At 32.9% G+C, this 20829-nt stretch overlaps 1 protein-coding gene across 4 annotated transcripts in view; it reads right to left on the bottom strand.

Moving 5' to 3' along the window:
* Positions 1–2014: 2014 nt before the first annotated feature.
* ZNF326 (zinc finger protein 326) overlaps positions 2015–20829 on the bottom strand; it is a 35231-nt gene continuing 16416 nt past the window's right edge. For all 4 annotated transcript variants that reach the window (XM_079151297.1, XM_079151296.1, XM_079151299.1 and 1 more), the window contains 6 exons: positions 17594–17705; positions 12522–12669; positions 10943–11042; positions 9284–9414; positions 7630–7725; positions 2015–3668 (listed from right to left, as the gene is read on the bottom strand). In XM_079151297.1, the coding sequence (XP_079007423.1) occupies positions 3321–3668; positions 7630–7725; positions 9284–9414; positions 10943–11042; positions 12522–12669; positions 17594–17705 (935 nt within the window). In that variant the 3' untranslated portion in view covers positions 2015–3320. The remainder of the gene's footprint in view (positions 3669–7629; positions 7726–9283; positions 9415–10942; positions 11043–12521; positions 12670–17593; positions 17706–20829) is intronic.

Below are 20829 nucleotides of genomic sequence, written 5' to 3'. Positions count from 1 at the left end.
CTGTAACTACCACAGGGCCTGCAACATTTCTGCTAGCATAACTATTTCTTTGCCTGTCCATTAACAGATGTCAAACTATAATAAAAATAAGTCTGCTTATGATTAATGCCACTCAGATGTATAGTCTAAAGCATTTAAAATGGTCAATTTTAAGCTGTGTATACTGTACCACAATAATGAAGTTTACTTATATTCCAAATAAGAACAAATTGATAAACAAATCCAGTGTTAAATAATATCTAAGATTACCTGACAATATCTACTTCTTCTATAAGAACAGAATTCTCAAGTGTTTTAACATATACTAATATTTGCCCTTGTTTAGTTCTTTTTTCTGTCATGTATACAAGATCTTGTTACATGGAAAAATTACTAGTCCTATTACTGACTTTATAACATGAGGAATTAAATTTAAAGGGGGGGGGGTCTGGCTTCTGCAAGTCTGTTACAGATCATTCCAATGCTTTTATATACTATTATGAAGAATCCCCAAACCTATGCCTATTTACAAAAGGGCAAAAGCTCCTGCTTTGATATGAGAGTCATAGGTACCAGAAATTTACTTGGGGGCCTTAATGTTCTCAAAGTGCAATCACTTGCCACTACCTTCAGAATCACCTGGAATACTTGGTTAAAAATACATCACTTCCAAAGAATATACTCTTACAGTCAATCTAGGGTGGCACTCCAAATCCTTACTTTTGCAAAAATCTTAAGAACTACTGCCCCTTTCGAACATTTAAGGTAATGTTAAGGAGGAAGAGTCAGTCACAGAGAGCTGACAGGTACAGGAAACAAAAAATGTAAAAGGTCTCCGTAGAGAAGAGCTTCATCAAAAAATAACAGAATGCCATTATGGTGAGAAGAACAGCATAATATTGAAGTTGGAAATCTAGGCCAGGACTAATCACCATGAGTGTGGATTGCACAGATCCAAAAAGAAGAGATTAACACTATATGAATTATATCTTTAAAAGATTATACTATTAAACTGTGTGGAAAACTAAGTCTAGCAGAGTTAAGAGTGGAAACAAGATTAGTTATAAGCTATTTCAGCTATTCAACAAAGATGATGATGATTTCAACTGGGTTAACAGCAGCAGAGGTAAAAAGAGCAGGCAGACAAATTCTGGAAGTAGAACAGACAAGATTACCTAATAGACTGGAAATAGGAAAAAATAAAAAACAAAGACTACAGTATGATCCCTAGAGACATAATTTATAGAACTGTATGGGCTGTAAATTAATTTCTTTGGTTATCAGAACTGCATATCTTGCTTTTTAATAAAGAAAACAATTAATACTTGGAAAATGGAAGTTGAAAAATTGTTAAAATTCTTATATGAATCCTTTTTATAAAAGCAGTGAAGCTATAAACACTAAGGATCACAAAAATTAGTCTGCCTATAAACTACAAATATACAATTTATCCACTGGAAAAATACATAAATTTGAATTTATAAATTAAGCATAACAAGCTATATTTTATTAATACTTTTCAAATAAGCTGCTCTGTATAAAGCCTTAAGCCTTCCACAAAAATTACTACTTAGATGCTCTCTCCTCTCTCTCACTCTAAAACATTAACCTGAAAGTTGTTACACTGAATTCTTATTATACAGTACTTTCTAAAAGTTTTATATCTTAATCAGATTACCAGGGACATTACATTTAAAAACCCCAACTTAGTGTCAAAAGCACTAAATATTAATAACCCAAAGGAATCTATTACTCTTTTTCCTTAGCCTTTCCACAATTATTTTTAAATAAGAAATAGGAGGTTGATCAAAGTCTATTACCCTTAAAATATGAACTCCTGAGCAAAACAGGTTTTCCACTAAGTAAACACAAATGCCTAGATAATTTGAAGACCAAATTTTCTGGTCTTCAAATAACTTTCTCTTGTTTGGCTCCATATATCTAATATCTAATATCTAGTATTGAATTTTCCCCAATTTAAAGGTAAGCAAAAGTAGTTCACCATTTTTAAAAAATCACAATGGTCCAAAAAATCTAGTTTTAAAAGCCTTGATTTATACAAAAAGAGTAATTATCTGTGAAATTCTACAAATGCCCATACATTCATCTATTCAATGTCTTATTATTTAATACATGGTACATTTATACAACTGTGTCAAAATTTTGAAAAGCTAATTTTTTGATAGCTCCTCAAAAGAACCCAGAATAAAGATTTAAAGATGCTTCTCTTTGAATTCATGTTCACAAAAGATTCATAAGATTTTTAAGAGCACTGATTTTCAGTGACATATATACACTGTCATTTGAAAATAAATGACTTAAGAGTAGATCATCTATTAGTTTCATGTTCTCTTATGGAATATGTAGGTATATAAAACGTAAGTTAAAAAGAGAAATATATGAAAGAGAAAGTTGGTTATTTGGGGTTTTTTTTGTTTTTTTGTTTTTTTTTTAAAGAAGATTGCTTCTTGGTTCTTCAGGCAAAAACAGACATGACAAAAGAACTGGCAAACTTACTTGCATTCAAATGTATTTTCAGGAAGATTTCAAGATTTGACACAGGCAGAGACAAAAGGAACAAACTAAAACAAGTATAAACAATGTCAGTTACAGACTGACCTCTCTTTGTAATGTGTTTAAAAATATACTTTAGTGACACTTTTTAAAAATATGATTGAGAAATATTTTTCTTTAATTCAAGTCTTCTCAATCATCTTGAAATCCTTGCAAGCTGAACTGATACATTAAGGCAAATACTAATTTTAGATACTAATTTAACTGATAAACTGATTCATTTAAATTGCTAATCCAGAGAGAAAGTTTTTGTAAAAAAACATTTTATTACTATAAAGGGAAACATGTACACAAAAAGCTTTTAAGCTATCTTAACGCAAAATACTAGTCAATGTCCAATGCAGTAAAAAAATACACAGAGCACAAAATACTTGCCCAATTTATCTCTTCTAGGGTAAGTATTCAAAAAATTAACGCACACTTGAAAATTCACTCCCAAGAGCAGCTTTTAAGTTCAAATGATTAGAATAGATATACTAATAATACACATCTATTATCCTTAACACCAATAAAGTAATAAAAATTAAGCTTAAAAATTATACAAACAATTTTATCAGATCTAAGTTTAATAGCTATAAAAACTAAATTAGTCTTACTTTGATTTTATTAAACAAATGCCAAACGTGTAGAAATTATATAAAACAAATTTTAATGTGTGGAATGCATGCAACATGGATGTTAATTCATATTTTAAGCTATTAAAATTCTTACCCTTTTTCATATTAGGACAAAAATTTAAAGCTCCTTTTCAATCTAATACCTTATATTTAATTTTCTTCAGGTTGTTCAACAGGGAAGTCGACAGGTTCTTCCTTTGCCTCTTCCTCCACTTCTTCTACTTCTGTGGCTCCCTCAACTTCCCCTACTGCCCCATCTTCCCCCACTGCCCCTATTTCCTCCCCTCCCTCTACATCCCCCTCTCCCTCTATTCCTCCACCTTCTCCCACATCCTCTACTTCTTCCACTTCCTCTGCTTCCCCCACTTCCTCTGCTTCTTCTTCTTCCTCTTCATCCTCCTCTTCTTCAATGGGTTCATCAATCTTTTCTTCATCCTCTTCATCTCCTTCTATTTGCTGATCCTGAGAATGATCTTGAATTTCAAAAGGATTCTCACCCTAAAAATATGAGCAATGGCTTTTAGTATCAGCACATTTTTCTTCTATCAGTGAAATTTTTATTTGCTATTATCATGAAAAAATAATATCTGTAGTTTCTTCACTTATGACAAATTCATTAAATATTTGTTTGAACCTATTTCAGAACTTCGTATTTAAATCATTCTTTTATAAACTAAAGTAACAAACTAAAGTAATTAAAAGCCATATTTTCTTCTTAACTGAATTTCTAAAATCATGCATGAAAGACAAAGGCAAATATGCAGGTTTTGGTAGAAACAGAGGATACATATTATTGCATATTAAATAATTATTCACCTACTACTGTTGTAGGGTCTTTTTAAAATTCAAATGAAAATCAGGTACCTTGTTTTACTTAATAGATATCATATTTTCTTTCCACTTTAAAAAAGAGATACCCACTATTGTGTATAGTTATAATGTACCAATGAAAAATTTATTCAAATAAATGAACAAAAACAAAAAGGAGGGCTGGGGTTGTGGTTCAGTAACAGAGCACTTGCCTACCATCTATGAGGCACTGGGTTGGATCCTCAGCACCACATAAAAACAAATAAATAAAACAAAGTATTGTGTCCATCTATAACTAGGAAAAAAATATAAGGAAAAAAGAAGCACAGGTCATTAAAAATAAAAAAGTCTTTAATTCGGTAAACATTCATAGGTACAATTTTATTTTAATAATTTATATACCTGGGTCAAACTTCATATAAATTGGACTATATTAGAAGACTATATATTAAATATAGTAAGAAATGGGAGAGGCAGTAAAAGTTATTAAACAGGAAAGTATTAGGACTAATCCCCAGATAGGAATGTACAAGACGTAGTAAGAAGAAATACTGGGGTTTTGAGTAAAACTCAGTAGAAGAACATGTGCTTAGGAGGCCTTGTGTTCAATCCCGAGCGTCAAAAAATAGAAGAAAAATGAAAAAAGAATATTAATGAAGGGGCTACACTAATAATCCAGAAAAGAGAAATGTAAAAGAATATGTAAATTGGGGGGGAGAAGAGAACTGGGAGCAAGCAGTTGTAAATTTGCAACTCAAAAGAGAGGGAGAGTATGAAAATGCTATATGTGGGGGTAGAGGTCAGAAGAGGGACCATTCAGTACAGAAGAACTCAGGATGGTAAAATATTATCTGCCAAAAGGGTTTCGAAAAAAATTGTGATAGATCAGCAATGCCAAAAGATGAACACAGATAAAAGTGAAAAAGGAACAAAAAACATCCAGAAGTTCAATCATTATTAAAGTTCAATGAGGGTTCCCAAATATTTGCTTTTCCACGTTTAAAATAAACCACAGCATGTTAATTTTTTAAAAGCCACTAGATTCAATAATTGGGTCACTAATAATCTTAGGAGAAGCAGTTTCAAATGTATAACATAGGGATGAAGATGTGGCTCAATGTGGCTCAGTGGTAGACAGCTAGAAATGAGCACTTGCCTAACACGCACAAGGCCCCATGGTTCAACCTCTAGCACCAAACAGACACACGTGCACACGCACAAGCGTGCACACCCACACACCCACACACACACAGGAGTTTGAAGAGCAAATTTTTAAAGAATCAATCTTCACAATTCCCTGTGAAATTCACAAAAACCAAAGGTCGTGGTCCACACTTAGATTTTAATTGAGTCAAGTACTAGAACTCTTACTAAAAACACTATCTCCTGAATCAGTATTAGACCTCCTGAACCAAAAATTTCCAGGGTGGAAGATAACCTGTATATTTGAGAAGCATTTCATAAAATGTTAATCTGAAAAGTCTGAGGAAACCCTAATTCAGAAGATCTGAAAAAAAGGCCTTGGCAACTTTATACTTGATCATAGCCTCATAAGTGATTCTGATTTCACTCTTCCTAGTAAGAACTACTTAGTTAAAGAGTGATAAGAAGTAAAGAGCACAACACGAAATAAAATGTTCTCAAGTACAGTGAGATGAGAAGAGACACTAACACGAATATGGGGAGGGCCAAAGTCCAGGAAAAGTAAAGTCATTTTTAGTTTGGGGAACTCATAAGGATGTCTGGTTGGAAAAATAGAAAATAAACAATAATGAGCAAGGATGAAAATCAGATTCAAGTAAGGAAAGAGATAATAATAAAATAAGAAGACAAATGAAGGTCAAAAAAGAATATTTTAACAAGGAAGATGAGGAAAAGGTACATAAATCTAATGCATAAACTCATTTCTAATATTCTCTATGTCCCTGACAAAGAGAAAAGAACATGGAAGTGAGGGAAATAAAGATGAAATATGGAACATGTGAAGACTGGAAATGGTTTGGAAAGGTCACTATAGAAGATACAATATTGATAATTAATATGTAAAATTACTGAGTGAAAAACTGGAAAACAGGACTGGCACAATTCCATGGTTATTTTTGTTTTTGTTTTTTTGGGTTTTTTTTTTCTTTTCTTTTTTTTTTAGGCAGAGTCTTGTTATATTGCCCAGGCTGGCCTTGAACACCTGGGCTCAAGTGATCCTCCTGTCTCGACTTCCTGAATAGCTGGAACTACAGATGCACACCACTATAGCAAGCTCCATGATATCATTTTAGTAAACTAACTAGAGGTGGCTTAATGCAGCAACTGGTAAATGGTTGAAGAACAAATAAGACACTGTTACTTGTTGAAATGGTTGACTATGAATGTCCAGGGAAGGAAGTGAAGATAGAACACAACAATATAACTGGAAAATAAACTGACGAACTGCTTATCTTGACAGGGTCAAAGATTTAAAAGGGTATTTTCGTCAGGCCGAGAGCAACTGAAGATGAAAGAGGTTTAAGCCATGATAAAAGCTGATAATGAGCAGAGGATGTTCTCAAGAATGACAAGGAAAAGAGCAGACAGGAATGCTAAACAAAGGCAAATCACTAAGAATGTGACTCTAATGATTCTTGAATTTTAACATGCATATGACTAAAATGGGGGTCTTGCTAAATGAAGATTCTTACTCGGTAGGCATGAATATGATCTAAAATTCTGCATTCTATTGAGCTCCCAGGTGATGCCAAGAATGCTGGTCTAGAGATCATATTTGAGGTTCTAGAGATCTCTTCAGTTCAGGTGTTTTCTCCACAATATGCACAAAAGCAAAATAATTCCCACCAGTTATGTCTCCCATTTCATGAAGTGACTCAAGTAGGCAGCCTGAAAACTCTATCTACATAGAAATTCCTAGTTTATATTCTTCCTTCATTAGAAATTACTTTCCTACAACAATGGAAATCACTAACTTCTTGAAAGTTATAAAGCAAGGATAAAAAAATTAATTTTTCCTATGTGAGCTATTATCTTTTTAAGCTTCTATCTTTTTGATGCCATACCTACCAAAAAATTAAGATTTCAATTCACAGCTGCCTTTTCTTTATTTAAGAGCATCAGAAATGTAATGAATAGTGACAAGCATGATTAATGAATCAGAAAATGGTCCTTCAGGAATTAGCCAAAAGAACTGAGATTATTCGGCTTGGAAGTCACTTGATGAGGGTTAATAGCCATTAATACGTCAAGCTTTTTCACAAAGTAGCTATGAATCACCATAAAAGCCAAAATAAACTTTTTTAATCTATAAAGGTTTACTAAATGCAAGTAACAGACTTTTGTAAATCTTCAATATAACAGCTCTCATTAGTACAGAATGATTTTAAAAATTTTGTAAATACTCAAAAACTAATCTCTAAAATTTACACTTATTAATTTCCTAAAAACAGTATATGTAAATCCTTGTTGGTACAATAACTATTCAAAGAAATTTTATGTAAAGGAGTCAAGCAGTAATATATGAAAAAAAACCATGAGTAGTGAAGCAGGCCAGGGGCACCCAATTTATACTATATTTAAATATCACAAAAAGTTGCTGCTGTGTCACTTTTAATTACTGTGATACTACCGTATTTCCTAAGAAGCTTTTGCCCCCAAATCTTACCTTAACAAAACGTTCATACCGTGCCTTCACTATTGGATTATTTAAAATGCTTGTGGCAGTCAAGACACTCTCTCTTTTTATTTGTTCCTTGTAAGCCTATGAAAAACAGAACACATTTTGAGAGTTAGAAAGTCATGCCATGAAAAGTGTTTGTATAACTAAAACAACATTTTATGCTCAAATCCTTAGATGTAAATGATTTCTCTATGGCAAATTAAGCTATAGAGCAATAGCTACTGTGATCATAATCTAAATCACACTATCGATTAAAACAATGAAGAATCTTAAGTCAATCAGTTTCAATAAAAACACAGTCCCTAAACACTATAAATCTAGATATACTAGACAATTGCTTTCTTTCTTTTCTAAACCATCTCTCAGTTCCCAAATACTAATTTTCATGTTATCGAAAAGGAAAGAATTTTTTAAAATTCTTTACTTGTTCTTTTTAGTTATACATGATAGTAGAATGTATTTTGACATACCATACATTTATGGAGTATAATTTCCCATTATTGGGGTAGTACATGATGGAGTTACACTGTTTCATATATGGAAGTTATGTCCAACTCATTCTACTCTTTCCCATTCCCATCCTCCCTCCCTTCCCCCAACTCCTCCTTGTCCAGTCCATTGAACCTCCTCCACTCCTTTCCTCCCATCCCCCTCCCCACTTACTATGAAAGAGTATTTTTTTCATACTGCAAGAATAATTAATTAGTCTTCCTCTAGGCTACAGTTATCACAATAATGTATTATACAGAGAAGGAAAGGCAATAATATGAAATGTTTAGTTGCCAAAAAGTGTCAAAGAAATTATCAAGAGGAAAAAAAGAGCAAAGATTAAGAAAAGATTATTATGTGCTCAAACTGCATATAGAAGTCTGAGTTAAATGAAGTTCACGTCAATACAAAATATGAATTTAAGAGACAGGTATCTTCTATTTAAAACTTAAGAGCTTGAATATGTAAATCTTTAAATCTAACTTTCAAGTGAACTAATTTCCTACATTAACATTTATGTTGTTTGAAGTAAATCTAACCAAAAAAAAAAAAAACAGCAAATATGGAGCAGAAATATGCTAATCAAAAAGAAAACAGTAAATTTTCCAGAATATTCTCCTTAAAAAACGTAACAATAGATAGTAACTGGTAATCTTAATTTTTAAATTTACTTGTGTTATCGGTTATAATCTTGAATCTTGTTTTTGTTCTGAATCATATGCATACACCCACAAAATCATTTTGCATCAACTTTAAAAAAAAAAAACCACAATGGATCAACAACAGTTATGATTTTCTCAATGCTTACTGTAACCAGACACCATTTTAATTACCTTAGATGTTTTAATTTATTTGATCTTTAAGCAATTTTATGAGAAGAATCATTATCCCTTCAAGTTCCTTATATTTCTAAGGAAACTTAGAAAGATTAATTTACTTGTTATACACTGAACCAGGATTCAAACGCTGAAAGTCTTGCTCCAGAGCCCACAGTCATAACCATTATACAACACTGCTTCTGTAAGTATACTTTCAATTATTCACATTTGAGATTAATGGGATTTTATGCAAGTAGGTTGCTATAAAACAATGGCCAAAAGATAATAAAGGATTAAGAGATTCAAGAATTTTAAGATAGATCAAAACTTACCTGTTTCCCTTTGATATGATCGGGAGATTTTAAGTGCTGCTGAACTGAACTATGTAAAGCAGGAATATATACACTGCAAGCACTGCAATGAACAGTCTCTACTTTCATCATGTGATCATCTGCGGTAACACCTACAAAACAAATCCTATCATTAAAGAACTGATATCTTCTTTTTTTCTGACAAATCAAGATTTTATTGCTTAGTTTTAATAATCATTTATACCCCCTTTTCCACAAGAAGGATCAGAACAGATAGGTTTATGTTGAGATTTTTAACACATCTCATAAATCTACATGGATTTTTTAAATATGTAGATAACTGGTTAAAATTTTTAGGTGTAATTACACTGTATTTTCTAATCGTGTTATACATACTCATGCTCTGAGACCTATAAGTCTGTCTAACTCCCAAAAAAAAAAAAAAAAAGGTTGATTTTATAATAAAATAAGAACTGCAATGATTATAAATGTGGATGGGTAGGAAAAGGGAGAAAGATGTCAAAATTTGATTCTTAAGGAGAAAAAACTTTTTTAGATAAGGATTTATTTCAGGGAAAGGGGTAAATATATGCAAGGGATATTCTGTGTGTATATGCTCAAGATGCATTTTAATTATTTTTACTAAAATTTTAAATATAATTCTTAATCAGTACCTTAGTAATAACATGTAAATACTATTTTTCTTTTTGGTTCCAGCATCAAATCTGATTTGGTCAGGGATTACAAATAAGTGGAAAAGAGAACATAAGTCATAAACAAAATCATAAGCAGGATCAATAAGTGGTGGATTCCCTGCTAACCATGCAGAAAATAGCACTTTCTAAGAACTGCAAGCAATTCAGTACAACTGGGACAGAGAGAATAATGAAGGGACAAAAGATAAGAATAGGAAAAACAAAGAGGGCCTAGGTTTAAAAGATCTTTTTATGTGGTATCTAGGAATTTGAACTTTATAATGTGTAGAGAATGGTGAGCCACTGCAATTTTCTGAAGTAATGAGATTATATAGTAGAATTAGAAATAAGACTGGAAGAAAACTAGTTAGGAAAATACTACAACTGTCAAGAGAACAGGTAAGGATTTGAATAAAGGCAAAATCTAAAGGAGAGGTAAAGGAACAGACTTGGTAAATATTTAAGATAGAACCCATAAGAAACAGTACTACAAATACAGAAAGGAAAAAGTCTTAAATTAACTCCACAATTCTGGTTTTGGTAGATGGTGGGGCTACTTTTCAAGATAAGTAAAATTTACTTGTTATATACTGAACCAGGATTCAAACCCTGAAAGTCTTGCTCCAAGACTCAATGAGTTTTGTTGTTTTGTTTTCTTTGCAGGGGGCATATGTAGAAAGAAATGATAAAATTTTTTGGATACACTGATTTTGTCTGACTGTTGAGGAGATGTCGGTAGGCCATTGGATGAATAAGTCAGAGTTTAGAAGGAATTAAAGGAAAAGATGAATTTTCCTCTGAACTAAAGGAAGCAACTGTAAGTAATGATAAATTTGTAAGCACGGGAACAGGAAGTCAAAAGAGTTCATTTCTGATAACCCACCCAGAGGCAAGCAAATTATCACTCTGGAGGAGGGCTATCATTTATGCTAAAAAGTTATATTAAATATACTTGTAAATTTCCTAAAACAATTTGCCTACTTACCTTCCATAACATCTTTTTCAATTATTTTGATGACCTCTGTTTGATTATTTGTCTGTTGCTTACGAATAGATGTTTTCTTGAATTTATTCACCATGCATTCCTAGAAAATAATGGAATTCAGTTTTCAATGAGCACTTAGAGTATGCTCAGCACCAGGCTCATCCTATGGAAGACATGACACCTGCTCTATAAGAACTAATACCTATTCTCAAGTAGTTTATAATTTAAGTGAACAGGCAATCATAAAATACTAGAAAACTACAAAAAGTATTGACTTTTCAAATTGTACTTTACACACACAGAAAAAGATCAGAGAGTTAAACTAGTCAAGAGGGCTTCTTAGGTAAATGCACACTAACATTGCATTTACCCATTAAGAAAAGAAATTTTAATTAAGGGACACAATTCTGCAAAGTCTGAATGATCACTATATTTCAACTTGTCTAAATCTGTTTTCTGTACAATTAGCAGTTCAGCTCAAGTTTCTTTTTGCATTCCTGGTCCCAATTACCTTTCTTTTCTCCAAGCCCCTGGTGTACTTCTGTACTCTTGCTATTTATTCTTAAATGTACCATCTGTTTATCTGCCAGTATGTTCTAGTTCCAATAATGGTTAGTACATTAAGAGTAGTATCTGTGGTTTTCAGTGCCTGACAGCCTCTTTCATAGAAATTCAAGAAAAACAAATGCATGACCACATGCTGATAATACAAAGGATACCAAACAGCATCAGTGTTATGGTTTGGATGAAAGGTGTTCCCCAAAAGCTCATGTGTGAGACAATGCAAGAAAAGTTTAGAGGTGCAATGATTGGGTTATGAGAGTCCTGATCCCCAACAGAGATTAACTGGGTGGTAACTGTAGAAGGTAGGGTGTGGCTAGAGGAGGTGGGACCCTGGGGGCGTGCCTTTGGGGTATATATTTTGTTGTGTTGAGCGGAGCTCCCTCTACTTCCTGGTGTGATGCCCTAAGTCACTTTCCTCCACCACACTCTTCTGCCATGATGTTCTGCCTCACCTCTAGCCCCAAGGATGGTGCCAGCTGTCTATGGACTGAGACCTTTGAAACTGGGAGCCCAAAAATAAACTTTTCCTCCTCTAATTGTACTTGTCAGGATTTTGGGTCATAGCAATGAAAAAAGCTGACTAAAACAACGAGGTTCTTTGCTTCTAACAGGATCACTTAGCTGCTCTGAGCATGATCTTTCAAGTATGATAAAAATGAGTGCTATGAGATTCAACCAAAATAATGAATTAAAGTGCCAACCACATAACCCCAGGTACACAGTAGACTCTAAGTGGGATGACAGCTGAATCTACATGAACAAACAGTTGTTAAAGGAATTATTTTCCTGACACCTCTGCCAGGAACTCCTATGAGAAATGTAAAATGGTTTTCCAAATACCAAATCCAAACTCTACTACAGAAGAATTCACATCTAATACTGGGTTAATTTTATTAGCTTTCTTTCAATAAAGTTAATTATTAAATTTTTTGAAACAGAATGGGAAACTATAAAAAAAGAAATAAGATAATTCAGATCCAATAAAGTGCTTCTCACCTCAAAAACAGCTACTTACATGCAAGAACTCCATAACTACTTTGTCAAATTTGGTTTGTTTCTGAATATGATCTAATGTTTCTTGGTGTGAAGAACTTTCCAGATGCAATTCAATATCTTTTTCTTCAAATGTTCGAAATTTACAAAATGAGCATGTAAATGCCATTCTGAGGAAAAAAAGGGTTTTTTTTTTAAATAGTACCTTATTTTCTCAGAGAATAAACCATTGAAACTAACTTTATCAGCATAAATAATGTCTTCCATTTTATAACTTGCTTGAATTTAACTTAAGTCAGAAAAATATAGTATTTCATTACCTAGTTGGACAAAAATTATTATTCCACTTTTCATTTCAGCCCACCTTGGAGTTTATACAACTTCAAGGCCAAAGCAAACAGAGGACTATCAAATTCCAAAGCTCTACAACTTATTTTACATTTGTATCATCAACAAAGCCAGGTAGCAAACTAGACTCATTCCCATGGCGCTCTTAGGTGATCAAGTTCTACTCACTAATGGACACTTCAGGGCAAACAACAGGCCTGGACTAGACAAACACATATATTTGTAAGCCGAAGAGCCATCCCAAAATAAATTTCCCCATTAATTGTTTTACTTTATTATATGTTATTTCTTTTTCCTTGAATTATGTCAATAGTCTCCAAAATGGTTTCTGACCACAATCTTCATTTTCCAATTAATTCCCTGCACCACTGCTTTAGATTTATTTTCCTGGTTCATACTATGGGCTCTGGAGCAAGCTGCTGGGTTTATATCCTGGCTACCTTATGTGAGATTGGGCAAATGATTTAACTTCTCTGGCTCAGTTTTCTGATCTTAATAAGATTCTTCACAGAGATGCCATGAGGATTAAAAAAAGAAAAATCACTACATATGAAGTCCTTAAAACAGCAATTGTTCAATTATTATTACTTTCTAATCTAGGTAATAACCACAGTTACTGCTCAAATGCTTCAATGGCTCCTTATTGATCAAAAAAACAAAGTCAAAATGCTTTCAGATGCCTAATCTCTTTTTGACTTTACATACCTTTAATAGTATCTAGGACACAGTAGTATGTCTTCACTAAATGTTTAAATTACATTATACCTTTTGCCCTACTGCACTCACTTAAATCTCTATAGTTCTTCATTTTCTGAATATTTTAAAAGAACCCACACTATTCTTTGCTTTTATCTTAAGCCAAGCACCTACGCTGCCTCTCATAGCACCTGCAATTCTACCATTTCTAGATTAGTTCAAATACCACTTCCATAAAGTATCGTTCCCTGATTCACCCGCACTCTTATTTACAAGTTCTCTCTCATAAGACTACCTTGTATCTCTCTTCCTGCAATCTGCACCACATACTGTTATTTGTATACATATCTCACACATCTATCCCTTAATTCCTAGTTTCCCTTAACCAGGTATTCAGTCACCTTTCCTTCTTCTTTTTTATATTAAGAACATTCAAGTAATCAAAGGAACATATCATAAGGATAGCAATCATTTACAGTCAATCTCTAACACTTCTAACTCAAAGAAAAACTGCTCTGGTAAATTAAAATAATTTGGAGTTATTTTAAAGGGTTCTTATCCTAATATGACAACTTCAGTGAACTGACATTCTATTGGTTATATCATCAGGTTTTTATTTAGAGTTATGAAGAAAATAACTAAACAAAGTTCAGTTCTTTCATTCTCTCCAAATCACAACACCTATTATATTAACATGGTTGTATCATATTCAAATCTATAATTTAATGGGAAAACTACTCATAGGATAATTAAACATAAAAATTAATCTTATAATGCAAAATCATCTTTTGACTCCTATACATTTGATATAAAGTATTGACTTTAATTCATTTCCACACTAAAGTAACTATGCCCATTAACTCTGCCACAAGAAGGAATTACAAGAAATGAGGAGTGGAAAAGACATTTGCAAGTACCCAAAACAGCAATCCTCTTAAAAGCAGAACTTCTTTTTATGGATTAATTCTTAATAAGGTTGATCCGATTATTACTCAAATCCCAATAACAAATCCCAGAAGCAACAAATCAAAAAAGAATAGGCTATTAAAACTAGATACAAAGAATATACAAGTATAATTGAGACTAAAATAAAAAACAAACAAAATAATAATCTGGGAATTCAGATATAACTGAATTTTCTTTTACTACATTTTACATAAATAAAACAAATATATAAAGATCAAGTAATAACAAAGAGTTGCCTGTTTAAAATGGAAGGAACTCACACTTTAAAAAAGGATCTCTACTAAAAGGTTTTCAAATTCTAAATTTTATCTTTAGAGTAAATCTCGGCTACCCAGAAAATTATGTGAAACACTTCTTGCTACACAAAGTTAACATTTAAAGAACAAAAGTATATTTATTCTAAATGGGAAAAAATACTAAATTTACTTTGCAAATTTTATATCCTAGCATAAATAGTACCTGAGAAGACTACAGAGAAAATGATGGAAAAAATATCAATGATAATCCTTTTGAAAAACTTTCTAGGACATTTTACTCTTGGATGTGGCCCCTTTCTCCAATACAGAATTTGCATTTTAAATATGTATTTTTCTATTTAGCCTGCATTTTTCTCCATGTTATTACAAATTTTATTATCTTCATTTTTAAGATTCAAAAAAGGAATCTGTCCAAACTTCCATCTACCTGTTCACTTTCTAGAGTTGGTTTTTTTTTTTGTTTTTTTTTTTTTTTAATTTTTTTAGTTGTTGATGAACCTATTTTATTTATTGATTCATATGTGGTGCTGAGAATCGAACCCAGTGCCTCACACATGCTAGGCAAAGACTCTACTGCTGAGCCACAATGCCAGCCTAGAGTTGGTTTTGTTTCCTGTTTAGAGCTATTACAGAAAATGTTGCAATGGGCATCTGTGCAGACTACACTATGTTTTTACATTATTTTCTTGAAAAAGTTAATAGGTACAGAGAAATTTAAGACAAAGAAATTGCTTTCCAATGGTAACAACATTATATGGTCACCAGATTTTTTTTCAGTACTGGGTATTGAACCTAGAATCTTGTGTATTCTAGGCAAGCATTCTACACTTTGTAAGATAGGATCCCACTGTTATAGATTGGATGTAAGGTGGCCCCCAAAAGCTCACAGGTGAGACAAGGCAAGAAGATTCAGAGGAGAAATGATGGGGTTGTAAAAGCCTTAACACAATCAGTGACTTAATCCCCTGGTAGGGATTAAGTGAGTGGTAACGAGTTGGTAGGGTGTGGCTGGAGGAGGTGGGAACTGAGGCATGGCTTTGGATATAATTTGTATCTGGCAAGTGGAGTCTCCTTCTGCTTCCTGATCACCATGATGTGAGCTGCTTCTCTACGCCACCTTCTCCCATCATGATGTTCAGCCTCATCTCGAGCCCCAAGGAATGGAGCCAGCCGTTTGTGGACTAAGATTTCTGAAACTGTGAGTCCTCAAATAAACTTTTCCTCCTCTACACTTGTTCTGGTCAGATCTTCCAGTCACAGCAGTGAAACAGTGACTAAAACACCCACTAAGTTACTAAGCATAACCTCAAATTTGCAATCCCTCTGCCTCAGTAGCTTGGATTACAGCCCTGTGTCAATATACCTGGCAGCAGCAGAATTTTACATATCCTTTGACTGTACCTTAGTTAGCAAATAAATATTATCTCTTCACTAGTAAAACAGTATACTATTATTTGCATTTTCTGTTTACTTAAATTAGTTTCGATATTTTTCCTAAAGTTATTAACTGTTGCTGTTCCTTGACCAGATTATTTACTGGATATCTTAGTTCTCATACTTTTTTTTAATAAAAGGTTGAACTCAGCTACTTGGGAGGCTAAACTGGGAGGATCAACTTGAGCCCAAGATTTTAAGACCAGCCTGGGCAACATAAGAAGAGCTCTTCTCAAAATAAAAATTGAGTAATTATTATCTAATTTATCTAATAAGACATTTCCCATGATTCCATTTTCAAGACTGTTTGCTTGCCTTTCAAGTTTTAAGTGTGTACTTAGCTGAATCTGTTCAAAATTTCACTTATTAACTTATTCAGTAACAAATTTATTAAGGAAAAAAAAATTTCTTCTTGGACAAATTAAAATATTCCAATTGATTTTCCTGTAATTTTCCATTATTTTTAGGAATTTGGATTCATTCCAAATGGTAAGAGAATCTAAACTGATTTTTTTGTTATTATTTTGTTGTTTAATCAAATCCTTTTGTTTTTATTACACATTACATTCTTACATAATAAGGCAGTCTATTCATAGGCTACTAATTCTGTTACATTGATTAAACTTGCCTATTACCATTTTTTTGTGTATGTGCATGGTACTGGAGATTGAACCCAGAGCCTTACACATGCTAGGGAAGCACTCTAGCACTAAGCTTTTTAACTAATACAGCCTTTTAATGTCTCAATATCTAGAAAAGTCAGTATCTTACTCATTTACTCTTCTTTTTCAGAATATTTTGGGATCTGGATTAGAAAAAGCTTATATTATTTTGTTATGTTGTGCTGGTGGTGGAGCTTGAACTCAGGTGCCCTCTATCTCAAAGCTATATTCCAAGGTCCTTTTTATTTTTGAGAGGGTCTCACCAAGTTGTCCAGCCTAACCTCAGACTTGTGATCCTCCTGCCTCGCCCACCCCACTCACTAGGATTACAGGCTGCACCACCACACCCAGCTAAGAACTTATATAATCAGCTCTGTTATCCAAAAATATCAGTAATAATCAGCTTTCCCACCCAAAAATATCAATGTCTCCATATAACCAAAACTCAAGACTTTATAGTTTTCTTCACATTATAACAAGTATTTCTTTTTAAAAATAGTTATTTCTAGATGTTTATATTTTTGGATTACCATTATAAATAGGATCTTTTTTCTTATACTAATTGGTGATTACCTATAAATATTAAAAAATAAAAGCATTTCTTTGTATCTTTGATCAAATCTTCTCACCTGACTTGTAAGAATTTTTTCATATTCCAATTCATGTATTTGCCTTTTCTAGGAAACTATTTTTCAATAAGCCCCTTTTTTTTAACTCTACTAAAAACAAACCTGTATCCATCTCCATATTTCTCACTGTTTTTTTCTCTTCTGCGCCTTTGTTTCTCTCGCCGAGCCTCAATCCGCCTCTTTTCTTCTTCTTCACTTTTAGGATCAGTTTTTGCTAGGATATCAAACAAAAGAGTCAAACTAAAAATCATTTTATCATTTTTCCCTTTTCAATCACCAGACTGTAAAGTATAGACATGAAAAGGATTCCTTAGTGATCACAATCTAAATTGAACTTATCAGAAAAATTAGAATTTAAGACTACCCAGCATTTCAGAAACTTCACTGAATAAATTTCATTTGATTTAATACATGATAATCTTGCCATATTTACTTCTCATCTATATGATTATCTGCTACATATCTTCTCTAAATCTGTTCATTTTTTCTCTTATCCTTACTCTAAGCAATAATATCCTTATTACCAAAATCATCTTGCATATCACATACACTTTAGGAAACAGTGAAGAAAATGACTCAGCATGAGGGTGGGCGCAGTGGCACACACCTGTAATTCCAGAGCTAGGGAGGTTGAGACAAGAGAATCGAGAGTTCAAAGCCAGACTCAACAAAAGTGAGGCTCTAAGCAACTCAGTGAGACCCTGTCTCTAAATAAAATACAAAATAGGGCTGGGATGCGGCTCAGTGGTTAAGTACTCCTGAGTTCAATTCCTAGTACCCGCCCCCCCCAAAAAAAAGAAAAGAAAATGACCCAGCATAAAAATAGAAGTCCACTGAACACTAGAGATCTCTGGATGCAAGACCTCAAATTCTCATTTCTTAAAATGTATAAGCTTCAAAATGAAACTAGTTTCTAATTTTGTGATTAATTTTGTGTACAAAACATAAAATTTACTGTTTTAACCACCATTCTGAAGTGTTCAATCCAGTAGGATTAAGTACATTCACATGTTGTATAACCATCACCACACTCTTGTTGCAGCACTTTTTCATCAGTCCAAATAAACTTCAGTAGCTGTTAAACAGTTATTACCCATTTCAACCCTACTCTACAGTTCTAGATTCTACTAATCTATTTTCTCTTTTCTGGTTATTTCATTGAAACAGAATCACAGTGTCTTGCCTTTTTCTATTCAGCTCTTCTTCTATTTAACATGTTTTCAAAGTTTATCCATATTAAAACCATGTTATAATGTATAATGTCAGACATTATACATTAATGTTTCCTTTTTATGGTTTAATAGTTTTCCATTGTATGAATATACTTTAAAAAAAAAATCTATTCACCTGCTGATGAACTTTTGGATTGTTTCCACCTTTTTGCTACTGTGATATTAGTATACAAATTGTTGTTTGAACACCTCTTTTCAATTCCTTGGGATATATACCCCTAGAAGTGGAATTGTTGGGACCTATGGACAGTCTATTTAATTTGAGAAACGACTCATCTGTTCCCAAAGTGGCTATACCACTTTACATTTCTACCAGTAGTGTATGAGCATTCTAATCTCTCCATATCCTTGCCAATACTTGTTACTATACTTTTTTTTAAAATTATGATCACCCTAGTATGTATGGAGTAGCAGCTCATTGTAAGCAGACTCTCTCTTCAATACATTAAACTTTTAAAAATCCTATCCTATTTGTCCTTACACTTTTCCTTTGAACTTAACAATAAATACCTAATAAACAATCGCTAAGTACATAGTGAGATATTTCAAAATTATAGGTACCCACAGCCAGGCACGGTGTCGCACATCTGTAATCCTGGCAACTTGGGAGGCTGAGGCAGGAGCATCAAGTTCAAAGCCAGCCTCAGCAACTTAGCAAGGCCCAAAGCAACTCAGCAAGATCCTGTCTCAAAATTAAAAAATAAAAAAGGTTGGGAATGTGGCTCAGTGATAAAGCACCTCTGGGTTCAATCTCTGGTCCAAAGACCTGATAACACTAACTTGGTATCAGTTTTTCAAGAAAATTTTTTTTGGCAGTGTTGGGGATCAAACCCAAGGTCTTACGTGTGTTAGGCAAGTGCTCTACCACAGAGCTACATCCCTAGTCCCAGAATGTTATTTCTTATTTAAAAATGTGGGTACTATATAAAGTATAACAGGAAAGTAGATTTAAGTCTAGTAATTAATCCTTATCCTAGTTTTATATACTTCATATATTTTGAGGAAAGAATCTAATATTGCAATTTCCATTTTAAAAATATAAAATCGAAGTATCTATAATGTAATAATTAGGAAAAAAGTTGTTTAAAAAGAAAAAGGAAAAAAAATACGAATTTCTATTATAATCATTTGGAAGCTTAAGAGCAGAGTTTCTCTGTGCAAAACTTGCCCTGATATAAATTCTGACTTTGCCATTGCAGATTGTCTGACCTGGGTGGCAAATTATTTATCTGTTCTATTCCTGTTTTGTCAGCTGTAGAGGGTCTGATACACACACCCATACTTGAACAAGTTGATGTGAGAATTACAACAGTAATGTACACTCTGCTCTTTAACAGTGACTAAAGTAAGCATTCATTTAGTGCCAGCTTACTATTATCTCACTTTTATCCAATTAAGATATTATCCATCCTTAAAATAAAATTTTAAAAAACATACATACTGTTAGTATTTCAAAAGTGTATAACATAAAACACCCAGTTTTTTAAAAAATTAGGACATACTTTGGTCTTCATGTTTTTTGCCCTCTCCCCTTTCTGGGGAAATTATTTAAAAGTTATCCACTACTTTCATAGCAATTCTGGTAGGAAAGAACACACTCTAAAACATTCACTGTAATCCTCACTAGATCTTATTTTTAAAACTGGATGTAAGAAAATCAAAAAATTTCACCAGAACAACTTTAAATTACTTATTACAATTATCTAAACCTTTTCAGCTCTAACTGAATCAGGTAATTAAATATTAATCCTGAAGAAAGTAACTTTTGTACCTTTGCAATACCACTTACTTAAGAAAGACAAAAAACTTCAGTAATCAAGGCAAAAATTTGAAAAACAAAAATAATTCAATGTACAGGCAAATAATTTACTGTACACTATTTTACTATTATGTTTTCATGGAATGCTGATATATTTCCTTAGCTTTTTTATTTATATCCTTGGCTTAATACAATTTGTTCAGATACACTTGCCCCCACTTAGAGATACATCACAATGTTAAAAAATAAAAGTAAAGGGAGAACAGAAATAAAAGTAAGGAGGGAAAAAACAAAGTAATTTGGCTCTGTGCTTTTTAAAAAAAAAAACAGCTTTATGAAATATAATC

Source organism: Sciurus vulgaris, assembly GCF_902686455.1.
Source record: "Sciurus vulgaris genome assembly, chromosome: 1".
Taxonomy (NCBI): Eukaryota; Metazoa; Chordata; class Mammalia; order Rodentia; family Sciuridae; genus Sciurus; species Sciurus vulgaris.
Note: the sequence above shows the minus strand (reverse complement) of the source record. Positions and strands in the feature narration are given on the sequence as shown.